This window comes from Ammodytes marinus (assembly GCF_949987685.1).
Source record: "Ammodytes marinus genome assembly, chromosome: 4".
Classification (NCBI taxonomy): domain Eukaryota; kingdom Metazoa; phylum Chordata; class Actinopteri; order Uranoscopiformes; family Ammodytidae; genus Ammodytes; species Ammodytes marinus.
In genome coordinates this window covers 29,622,387-29,634,655 of record NC_137233.1, presented here as the reverse complement: position 1 = coordinate 29,634,655, position 12,269 = coordinate 29,622,387, and the positions used below count along the sequence as shown (strand labels likewise).

Here is a 12,269-nt window from a genome sequence, read left to right as displayed (position 1 = left end):
GCATTCCCATTTTAATATACAAACTAACTGTGTTGCAGTGATAGGGTGCAGCCGCACTAAACCACTGTCTAAAACACATGCTTTATGGAGTGCATTGCTGTTGCTGTCCAGTCAGGTCTTTTTTGGGAATATTGTTGACACAATTCATTGCTGAGAAAACCGGAAATACCTTTTGGCTAACAAATGTTGACAACTGTCTAAAATGTTCTGCCTTCCTATCTCCTTTCTAATTTAAATATTTTCTACATGCACAGCAGGTGTCGAAACCATATGATAGAATCACACGGTTAGCAACAATCCTCATTTAACAGTTAGAGTGCAAAATCACCAGCGGATTAATGTTTCCAAACCTTCAAAAATAAGTCAGTTCAAGGCTGTGCTTCTGACTCTTTCCTGTTTTAAGTCTATGCTAAAAAAAAATGCTCTATAGACTCTCATGTCACAGTCTCACTGAGTGCTGGCGAGGTTCCTGTTCTTTCTAAAAAGGTTTCACTTCCCTGTTTTCAAAAGTTTCTTCTTTCTTCATACAGTCACACACATACAGTCGTAGGGAAAAACCTAATCTGAACAATGGATCTCACTGTTAAAACAAAGTTGTTGTGTGTTCTGTAAGTGGGCTTTGATTCTGGATTTACATGCTGACAGAGAGTGTCTTATTCCTTGACTAACAGGAAACTTGTTTGAGATGGAGGAGTCTTGATGGGAGAAAATCCCCTGAACTCAGCCTTAAGAAATGAAGAGGAGTCCTGATTTCTTAGAGCAGTGACAAATGAGCTTATAAGGGGTAAGTGAACAATTACTCATTTAGACGACACTGCACCTTCTGTAAGGCATAGGAGTTTATGATGTATTGTTGAATAATTGTAGGGAACCCAACATGCCAAGCCCCTTGAGGATTTTCTGGGTTTCCTTTGCACCTCAGTTTTTTTATGTCTCTTAAATGTATCATTGTTATTGTTTTTTAACCTGTGCTAAATAAATTAAATCAAATAAATCTTATCAAATTTACATCCTCTGCCTCGGCTTTACTTGTTTAGTTTGAACTGAAAACATTCTAAATTATATTAAGATGATGGACTTGGATATGGACTATTTCCTTTTCATCATCATTTTGAGCATGCTGACATTAACAAAAAGCTCAAACCACCGCAGTGCATAAGTACAACCTCTCAGAGCTGCTAGTGTGGCTGTAGACCCTTTAGTCTTGTTCTTAGTCTTGTTCCCAATCTATCACCTGTCTGTGAGTACTGTATATTCTATTATTGTACTATACAGCTCGTGTCACTTCCTTTATCTACGAGCAGCATACTCCGGAGCTGGTGAGATGGAGGAAGCATACAGTGACCTGTACCAGCAGTTTCTTCGCCTGCAGTCACTTTGCCTGCGACAGGCGGCTCTGTTACATCAACTCTCAACAGCTCTGCAGAAACAACAAGGTCCATATTAAACATTTTCTAAATCCAACATCTGTTCATGCTCATGATTGACTTCTAAAACACATTTGAAACTCTCTGTCTGCAGGTGCTACTGTTGTGAATGGAGAGTTGAGCGATATGATGTCCATCCCAGTCCAGTGTACCCACGAGATCCCACTGTGTCTCCACCAAAAGCCTCAGGCACTAACAGCCACAGCACACAACCCCGCAGCACACAACCCCGCAGCACACAACCCCGCAGCACACAGTGGCATCAACGGCCTCTCTGCAAATGCAGGAACGTTCTCCGATCTCCTTGCTGGCGATATGTCCAAGCTTCATGTTGATGTGCTGCGACAGAGTAAGGAAGGTGGGGTCTTGGAGCAAAAGGTTTCATCCCTTTCAAGCTTGGACTCCTCGAGGTGGAGAGGAGCCTCTGCTTCCCATGTGTCAAAAAATTCAGGGCATGCCGAACATCATAGTGGGGACAGGAAGATGGTCAAAGTCACGGTAGGTGTCTTTGCTGGACAAATGTTCTCTGTGTTCTCCCTCAAACGCTCCATGTATTGTCCTCTCTGTTTGTGTCAGATGCCTTTGATGGACGCTCCTAACCTGGTCTGTAACATGGATCATTCCGATGACGGGTTACTGATGTCGGACGTGGCGCTGCTGTCTCACGTCTGCGAGTTCTGCCAGGCGGTTTTCCCAGGAGACTCCACCACCAGGGGAGAGTTCCTACGCCATCTTTGCACCCACGTCACCTAAACCAATGTAACTTCTCCTCCTACCATGGAATATACAGTATGTGGTCACATGAAATGCTGTGATTGATCAGGTATAAGTTAACCTGGTTTCTGGTAACAGCATTGAAGATGCCTTTGTCATGTGGTAACCGTTTGCCTTTGCATGAACTGTGAAGGTCCTGGCATCATTTTACTGTCTCCGAGATAGACTTCGAATGCTTCTCATGCTACCCCTTTAAAAAAAACATTTTCTACATTACTAGTAGTAAGTAACCATGGTTTTATTTGTCTAGGTTTCTCTGAGCTTTATCCCTCCACATTAATACTTTGGAAGTGAATACCATTTAGTTTGGGTTGCTCTCAGCATTGAAACATGACATTAAATCAATCAACAAATTCTCTTTGCAGACTCAGTGGTTATTCCATTGCTGTTGATTAATTAGGCAAATAAGCTTCGCTGGCTACGGAAAAAGGAGACACCATGTCTTTTTAAACCAATCTTGTTTTCAATGAATGAATTAAATGTGAATGAGTTTATTATTGATATCATTTCCTAACAAGTTTGCACAGGTGAGAATACTTTGGGATATATCTTAATAGACTTTGTCACCTTTTTTTACCACATTTGCATGTAGTAAAGACATTTGCATTCACATATGTATGATCCAAATATTCCAAGATTTTAATGTAGATCATTAAAACCTCCTAGTTTGATTAATGGTCATCCTGCTGCTTTTACATTGTTGGCGGTGGAGCTTTAAACTGATCAGCTGCCTGCTGTTCAGCTCTGTTTTGCTGCTGTTCTGAGGAAAGCGCTAAGAATAGACTCAAAGATTGAACTCCCTAATGAGCAGTGCTTCTTGATGGCGGCTTCATCTGTTGCCACATTAGCTGTTGCTCTAATAATCACAGCAAAGACAACCAACACGTTTATAATTGCTCGTGTATACTAAATAAAGATATAGGCTATATTTATTTCCTTTAATATCCGACCAAGTTTCTTTGGAAATGGTCCAATGTGTACAGCCATGCTAATGGGATAATCACCACAGTGCGTTGAGCTAAATGTTCATTTCAGCATGTAGACATGCTCACAATGATAATGTTAGCATGTTGAAATTAAGCATCTATAATCCTTACATTTTTTTGTTTAGCTTTTATCATCCGAACATTCTCTAATTAGCATTAAACAGAGGCTGGAGGGCATGTCATTAGCTTTGCAGCTTTTCAGTGATGCTAGATTAAACATCAAGGGTTTTTTCTGGAGACCATGAATGTGTGTAACACATTTGATGGGAATACATTTCATAGTTACCAGGATTCATCCTCTGGGGAACATGAATTTCCCAAAAAAATAAATATATATTTAAAAATATATATTTCAGTCTGGACTTAAGCAGGTACACTCACCCAAATGATTGTGTCACACATACTGCAACTACAGTGATATAAACTAACAATCATTTATGGTTTTGAAATTCTTCAAGTGAGTTCTTTGATGTTGTCTGTTGTCATCTTCTCTGTTGTCCGTCTGAAATATCAAGCGAGGGAGTGTGTGTGTGTGTGTGTGTGTGTGTGTGTGTGTGTGTGTGTGTGTGTGTGTGTGTGTGTGTGTGTGTGTGTGTGTGTGTGTGTGTGTGTGTGTGTGTGTGTGTGTGTGTGTGTGTGTGTGTGTGTGTGTGTGTGTGTGTGTGTGTGTGTGTGTGTGTGTGTGTGTGTGTGTGTGTGTGTGTGTGTGTGTGTGTGTGTGTGTGTGTGTGTGTGTGTGTGTGTGTGTGTGTGTGTGTGTGTGTGTGTGTGTGTGTGTGTGTGTGTGTGAGCACTGAGGACATTGGTGGCACAGGTGAGTCATGCCAGCATCGAGGCTTGGTGCAGAGAGTTAGTCAGTGCAACAAACAAGACGACAGCAGAGGTGTTGCTGGCTGTGTGACGCAGCTCTTACTGCCTCTTCCACACACCAGACCTGCCAAGAGAAAGTGACTCTGTGTAGAAATCAATGCAACACACTATGGCTTTAAGCAATAAAATAACATTTATTGAGATGTAAACAAAATAAATAATCTGTTTTGCAACATAATAAAACTGAGGAGGTTACTAATGCACGAGAGACAGGCATGTGTAACCGATGCACAGCAAACTACCTCACTGACACACTCATCAAGAATACAAAAACCCTTAAGCTCTGAATCATTTTCAACATTAAACGAGTGTGGTCATTCTATGAAGTCTGAATACATTTAAACAATTCAAAACGGAGCCAGATAGACGTACACTGTAAGAGCTGCTGTGTCAAGAGACAAGCACCATGAGATTTCTTTTTTGTACTTTTTCTACATGTTATGTCAAGAAGAGTCTCAAAGGTCAAAGATCCTATATCAAAAACACAATGCCATATTGTAAGTTTCCGCTACACCCAAATTAATTTGAAGAAAAAATCTACACCTTTCCCCACATTTTTAGAAAAGGGCGAAATGTTTATTTATTTATTTTCTAAACCTTACAAATTAGCTTTGAATGCAGTAACCTCAACCGCTGTACAACCTTTTCATTTGAACAAGATTAAAGGTGCACCATGTAAATCTGTGTGTTTGAGAGAACTGAGCATTTTTTGAGGTATATTCTCATAACTGAATAAACAAACTTTCCTCACAGGAAATTTGATCCCCGGAACACTGAAGTTAGAAAGCTACCTGAAATGTTACAGTTTCACTTTTGCTGTTTACAGCAGCAGTGCCCACAGTTTTGTTTACAACCATATTTTAGTCTTAAGTTTGGTTCAAGGTGCCTCAAAATAATTTTGTTTTGCATGTAGGTTCTCTAAACTAACTGTGAGCTCTGCAAATGTAAACAAATCCCACACCCCTGCAACTGCTTAGTGCACCTTTTAAAGTAAAGTTGCAAGGGGATGGCAAACATCCCCCCTTCTGAGGGCCCTTGAGCAAGACACTGTAGCCGAGCCTGAAACCTGATTTCCCTGTAAAAACAGGCAGACGAGAAATGAGTACATGTTCATGTGAGAAATATTATACAGAAACCATATCAGCCGCTTGTGCAGAACGTTAGCACAGTTACACGTGAGGGAGTGTATGATGGAGACCTCATACACCTCAGCATGCCAGTTCACATCTCACAGGCAAATAACAGATGATGCAGCACAGGACAAAATGCCTGATGGTCAGAATCAATAGATCAATAGACAAACAATCTTTTTGTTTCTTCATCTTTTTTTAAAGCCATCCATCTAAATGGACTGTATTGATCCTCATCTTTGAAACCTAGACGGTGTCTGACATTTCAGGAAAAAAAACAGAACATCCATTCAGTTCCTGAGGGTGAGGAGCGACTCACAACCAAATAAGGGCATTTTTATACAGCGAGTGTCTGAAAATGTGAATAAAAATCTCTCTTATGAAACCGTATTCCCTTCACAAGACTGCTCTATGCCAGTGGAGTAAGTTAAGAGTCAACTTCCAAAGTTGCAGCGCCCCCTGCTGTGTAGAGTCCATTTCACTTGAAACAGGTGGCACAAACGTCAGAGTTTTCTTGATAAAATCTGTCTTCTTTTTTCTCATCAGCTGAAACTGTCGTCCATGTGTTATGAACAAAAGAAAAAAAGTGTGTCCTCTACATATTGAGTGAATATTAAGTCCAAACAGAACATTTCTGGTCTCTGGTAAATTCTGAAATGTATTGTATAGGGGTCTGCTCCTCATCATACGTCAGCGATGTGATGGTACATGAGGAAAAACACCAGCTCCTCCTCTTGTTTGGTAGCAGGCCTGAAAACCCAGTTCCGACAGTCTCTGGGCTTTTCTCATTTCCCCCGGTGATTGGAGTCGTCTTTTGTGATGCAAGGACTACTGCTCCTGCACACTGGTATGGAGCTCCGCCTTTCCACTCTGTTGTCAAGGTCTGGGGGAGAAAGGTATAGTTAAGGATGAGGATACAAAAATTACTTTAAAAGTTACTTAAGGAACATAAAGAGCACTGAGCACTATTAGCGATTGATTTAGATTCACTGTATTTTACACTCTTAAATCTACTGTGAACTCTCATCAACTGAAAAATAAGGAACATAACATAACTTTTGATTTGATGCTTTTGTTTTGTGTTTTCAATGCATGATGGAAAGTTAAAGGAATACTTCACCCATACTAAACCAGCATTCTATCATTATAACATCACTATTATAATATAATGAATGAGGTTTTTCTTCCCTCAGTCTTCCATTGGCCCAGCTGTCCTATTAATCCTAACCCTACATTTTACCATGTGTGATGTCACACATGGTGATGACAGTGAGACCAGAAAAACAAATTCTACCTTTTCTCTGGCAAGGATGAACCAATTTAAAAAATGTTTTGCACATTACACACACTACATAGGATCTCAGAGTGCAATACACCTTCATATTCCCACCGGTGAAGTAGGTCTTTAACATAGACTGAAATGCCAGTTATTATAATACTGAGGCAAAGGTTGAATAAAAGTTACGAGTCGGAGTAATCACAATGCAACTAGTGTTTTAAGAGCTTTGTATAAAAGTTTGGGGAATTCATCAATAATCTATCCCACATACAGTGAAGTCATCACAGTGACTTATCCAAGCTGTTGAATAACGGAAAGCCTCAAGTGTTACAAGTTTAATTATTTTCTTAAGCTGGTGATAAAGTCGTGGCGGAGTCGAAAAATCAAGTGAACAAGATGTGTAAAGTACATTTGATGTTCATTTTGTGTTTGCATACAGTATACAAGTACATTTTCTGTGCAGCCATTAGCCTTCAAGACAGGATGTACATTTCTATGATGAATCCAAATAGCACAAAAAGTGTTGGCAGTATTTAAGAGTCAAGGAATATTCATTAGTTGACATTTATTTATTTGCTCATTAAGAAATACTTAATGTCCATGTGTTTTGACAGCATTTAGTCATATAGAAGAATCTGTGTAAACACAAAGATTGAATAGCGCATGTATTCAGTAACATACACGGGCAAAAATACATTTGGTCAGATTTTCTTTGAATACCTGATGAAAATGATACATGGAAAATAATATCCTGACTATATATAGATGATAAGTCATGGCAGAAAACAGAGACCTTAATGGAAGAGATGGAGGAAGGAAACTTGGATGAGGGAGAGAGTTAGAGAGAAAAAGAAAGAGAGAGGGAGAAAGAGAGAGAGATCTACTGTGAGAAAGAGAGCGTGAGAGAAAGAACAAGAACAAAGGGAGGGAGATCGACGTCACAGATTAAACATATGTCGTCTTTTTGGTGTTTCCGCCGTCCTTTTTGTAGAGGGAGAAGATGTATAAAAAAGACTGTGCCATTTCCCTGCCCACAGCTTTTTATTTTTGTACACTGTCGCTTGGTGAGTCAATGCAACTCCCCTCCAATTACCTCCCACTCCTTCCACCCCACGCCTCATCCATCCCGCCCTGCAGCCCACGCACCTAGCACACTCTGACGTCAGTGGCTGCTGAGATGGGAGGGGAAGGGAAGGGGGGTGGGGGGGGGGGTCTGTTCCTGCCACCCACAGAGTACTTCCTATCCCCCTCCCTCTCTCACCACCCACTCATGTCTTTGCTGGCTTACTTCTTTTCGACCGGCTATCACAGTCCAAATAGACTAACTCGCCCGGAACACTGGCTTTTCACTTCCTCTTGTGGGAAGCTGTGATGCATGAGAAAAATCGCTTCTGTAACAGCAAATTAAGCAATTTGCTATAACAGTGTAACACCGCCCCTTCTCTCATTCTTTTTCCTCCATCTATATATCAGTCTCTCCTCCTCCTCCTGTTTCCCCTTCTAACTTCTATCCTCTCTAGTTTACAGTCTGGTGAAGTTCAGATGTGCCTGCTAGCAGGCGTCACCTAACTGTAGTGTGACTCAAAAGAGTTCAAGCTCTTGTCTAGAGATATGAAATATTCATTTAGGAGAGGTTAGGGAGTCTATTGTCTCAACTTGTTCTCTTTTAATAAAACATCAAATTCCAACTTTAACAACAAGCTTTGCTTAGGTACTTCAGAGTTCAATAAGATGATTGATACCACTCATGTCTATTTTGTTATATGAAGCTAATGTCAGAAGCCGCTCAGCCAAGCCAAAAGACCAGAAACGGGGAAACTGCTAGCCAGGCTTTGTCCAAAGGTCACAAAATCAACAACTATAAAGCTTATTAACTTAGACATTGTATATTTTTTTGAATTTGTGCAAATACCTCAGTGTTAATTGGGATTCCTCACAGTTTGGTATTTGTACACATTACAAGATCTAACCTGTTAAAGGTGGAGTCAGCTATTCCTGAGATTGCTTTCTGTCAATATCAGTTAATATCTCACAATCTGCTACCTGTCTATACCGTATGTGCAGTGAAAAAACAAATCTGGTGTTACTGTTAAAACACTGCCCTTGCTCGGCATGCTATTAGCTACAGTGTGACCCTTTGTTTACATACCAGTTTACAGAGCCTATGCTGTGTATGAAAACCAGATTTTTTTCAGTGCACACAGAGGATATGAGGAGATTCTCCAGAATTGCTGACTCTACCTTTAAATTTGTGAGCATTACAGGTTTCTGTGTGAATTATGAAACGCTCAATATTGTTAAGTCAGGATTGGAAAAGTCACCTGTAGAGTGAGTACCTTCTGATCCTAGGCAGAGCTTGCCCGCCCGATCATGTGACACCAGCCGAGCCAGTCGCAGGCCTTCGTCCATTAGCGTTTGCTGTATGAGATGACGACTCCAGTTGGCGGGGTTGGAGGTGTCGGAGTGGGGATGGGGCGATGGAGACTGGTTGCACTGTGAGCCGATGTCTAACGGGACAGACAGATCTTGTTTTAAATGCTGTCTTCAAATAGGCAGGGAGAATATGTCTGTGGCGTTGCTCAGAGAAATAAAACAACAGTCTTTACCATGTACAGACACACTGTCGAGGCTTTCTGCAGATAAGCTGTCATCGTCTGCCCTCTGGGTTAAGCCCTCGGAGCCCTCCACTCCCAGTAGCGATGACACACTCTCAGACGCAACTACCTAAAAAACACATCACTGTCATTTCAGTGCTGAAGAACTGCTTCAAATTACTGACAAGTGACCTCAACTTTGGCGGCGAGTACACACAGTGTCGCAGGTTGGAATCACACGCTCATCTATGAGACGTCACTCTGAGTAGCTGTTGAGTGGTGTCAGAGCTGCTCTGGAGACTCACCTCGTGTCTTGCTCTTTTCTGTGATAGTGTGCTGTTCTCATCAGCATTGGTCCTGCAGGATGGAAACAAGGTTAACATGAAAGTTCAATCTTGACCATGGAAACAAGTACTTTGACAGAGAAATAATCTTAAATCAAGGTCCATCAAATTTACCTTTGTCCAATCGAGCCAATGCTTTTGGACAAGACACCGCAAGACACAAGTCATGCTGAACATAAACATTTAACTTTTGTTTTGACCTAAAACATCATTTGGCCATCACTTTACAATAATATTTCTACTTCCGTTGTATTTTACAACTTTTTTCCCATGTGACTTCCATAAGAACTAATGACTAGGAAATAATAAAGACATTTGAAACACTCATTCAATATAATAATAATAATAATTGATTGGATTTATATAGCGCTTTTCAAGGTACTCAAAGCGCTTTACAGGGTTCCAGGTTCAATTCGTTCACACACAGTCATACCGGTGGTGGTAAACTACGATAGTAGCCACAGTTGCCCTGGGGCAGACTGACAGAAGCAAGGCTGCCATTCCATCGGCCACTCCGACCACCACCTCAAACATACAGCAGTCATACACATTCACACGAGGCAAGGTGGGTGAAGTGTCTTGCCCAGGGACACAACGACCATGACACAAGTGGCCGGGCGGGGATCGAACCGCCAACCCTAGGATCGTTGGCCAACCAGCTTAACCACCTGAGCCACAGTCGCCCCAAATATCTATTTTATTATCATTTGTCTAGGGTACTTGTTCTTTGTTGTTGCAGACGGCATTTAACTCATTTTCAGTGACATTTCCTTCAAAAGACTGCTGGTAATTACATTCATGAAGATTATAGTAAATGTTTGTTGCCAGTTAACAAACACACAGGGGGATTTGTGTATCCTTGTGTGGCTCCAATGTTAGCTTATTATACTAACACCAAAGTGGTTGATCCTGCGATCTGATAGGTCAATTGAGAAAATTGACTGAAGTGTTGGGAAGATGACTTATGTAAACCCTGTGGTGCATTTTCAATATACTAAACACAATTGTGTTCTTTTGTTTCACCAATGAACTGATTTTATTTAATTTTTTTTCAAATTCAGTTTATTAAAAACATGATGCTACTGTGCCAAGTCACTGTGAAGGATCCAGACTTTTCCTTTTATTTACAATAAAGATAGAATAAATATTGGTTGTTCTTTTGGAGATTTAGAGGAGCAATAAAGACAAATCAGGTTTTTGGTCACTGGTGGATGGGTCATTCTTCTCTATGGGCAGCCCCCCTACCTTGCATGCTTCAGTGTGGAGGTGTAGGCACATTTCCTCGCCACCTGCCGAGCCAGAGAAAAGAGTTCCACCCGTCTCAGCAAAAGGACATTGTCGCGCATACAGAACTGGGCTGCAGCTTCATTGATGATCAACTGAGGATGAAAAGCACAGAGACAATAAGGGGTCAACGCTGTGAAAATGACATGCAGTCAATAAAAAAAAAGCACTGAATACTTTTGTTGGGAATGTATATTTGTGACCTCTGGTTTACAATGTGAACTGACAGATCACTGTAGGTATGAAACATGATGTGATATATTACCTCATGATGTGTGAGCTGCTTCCCTTCCCTCCTCTTAGAGTCAAAGCGTCCATAAATGAGACTGTACTTTCGGATCTCTTCTTCTTTGCTGGCATCCTGGGAGCTCATTTTGAAGATGTGCCCTACAGTCTTTGCCATCTTCTTGTTCATCCTGAGCAGAGTCTTCACCTCGCTGGGATCAGACCTGGGCTGGGTCCGGAGCAGCCTATCCACGCATTCCACCACCGCCCTGGCTGTCTCCCCGTCCAGCTGTCCCCCGGGCCAGGCCGACAGGGAAGCAGAGGGGCAGGGAGACGTGGAGGGACCCGGAGGACACGTTGACAGCAGTGGCGGGCTGGGCGGCTCCTCCTCCATCCCAGATGCCGAGGCCAAAGGGCAGTTCCCGTCCGGCTCTGGGCTGAGCCAGTGTGGGTCCATGGGAGACAGTCTCTCCCTGTAGTGTGTGTCTGGTGGCTGTGGGGAGGCCTGGGAGCAAGGGCTTCGTGGACTCCCACTGTGCATTGGTGTGAGACACGCCCGATCCTCCCTTTCACACGGTGACCCCGGCTGCCCGTTGCTCACAGACTTCCTGGGCCCGCCTGCTGCTGGTCCAGAACCACTGCCCGTCCCGTCCACTTTGAACAGGGGGAGGCCACCGAGAGGAACGCTGGAGACTGGCTGGCTGAAAAGGGCAGGGTTGGCGGCCCAGTCTCGGAGGGCCTTTTGCAGCCTACGCACATGCAGGGGCTTGGTGGCCATGCCAACCAGTGCCATGATCTCCAGGAACTCCTCCTCTGCCGCCTCACAGAGCTGCTGCACATCGTCACCGCCCTGCTGGATGAAGGTTTCATAATAGGCCAGCAGGTTGGCTCTCTGCAGCACCCGATAGAGCTGCAGCTCCCCAAGCGTGCGTGGCAGAGACATGGTGGCACACAGCACTGGAAAGTTTAGGCAGGAGAGAGGGAAAACATGAACCTGCATGCAGGTGGAGGGATCGTTCATGTTATTTACTTGATAAAGATTTTTGCCATCTGGACTAAACTACGCCAAGTATTGATCCTCTTCTATATGAAGCATGAATAAAAAGTGAACACAGGAAGTTTAACATTGCTTTGAAGCAGAGTAGGTTATAGCCTAGTTTTCTTCTTACACAAACTATTAACTAAAACCTGTTGTTCAGTTAAGCCCATATGCCAGAATGGTGGAGAATACAACTCTCTTACCTTCTTCAGGTCAGGTAGGCGGATGTGCACAGAGGGGAGCTGAGTAATTACGGATAAGTGACTCTCCAACTAGCCGGTGTCACAGGTCGGTACTCCCGGAGTGAAACTGATGAA

General features: G+C 42.5%; 2 protein-coding genes across 4 annotated transcripts in view; one reads left to right on the top strand and one right to left on the bottom strand.

The window, feature by feature from the left end:
- Positions 1 to 2,555, top strand: part of LOC307249871 (uncharacterized protein) — a 3,437-nt gene extending 882 nt beyond the window's left edge. For 2 of the 3 annotated variants that reach the window (XM_080026758.1, XM_080026759.1), the window contains 4 exons: positions 672 to 784; positions 1,305 to 1,436; positions 1,522 to 1,925; positions 2,004 to 2,555. In XM_080026758.1, the coding sequence (XP_079882884.1) occupies positions 1,325 to 1,436; positions 1,522 to 1,925; positions 2,004 to 2,180 (693 nt within the window). In that variant the 5' untranslated portion in view covers positions 672 to 784; positions 1,305 to 1,324 and the 3' untranslated portion in view covers positions 2,181 to 2,555. Of the gene's footprint in view, positions 1 to 671; positions 785 to 1,275; positions 1,437 to 1,521; positions 1,926 to 2,003 lie in introns of all 3 variants that reach the window. The other variant, XM_080026760.1, reaches the window with a different exon arrangement.
- A 3,384-nt stretch (positions 2,556 to 5,939) lies between these two features.
- nab2 (NGFI-A binding protein 2 (EGR1 binding protein 2)) lies at positions 5,940 to 11,856 on the bottom strand (the record flags this gene model as incomplete). The annotated part of the gene is made up of 6 exons (XM_080027056.1): positions 5,940 to 6,070; positions 8,788 to 8,973; positions 9,073 to 9,190; positions 9,366 to 9,417; positions 10,650 to 10,783; positions 10,954 to 11,856. 6 exons carry the CDS (start codon positions 11,854 to 11,856, stop codon positions 5,973 to 5,975), a joined length of 1,491 nt encoding a protein of 496 aa, XP_079883182.1. The 3' UTR covers positions 5,940 to 5,972.
- Between the last annotated feature and the right edge of the window lie 413 nt (positions 11,857 to 12,269).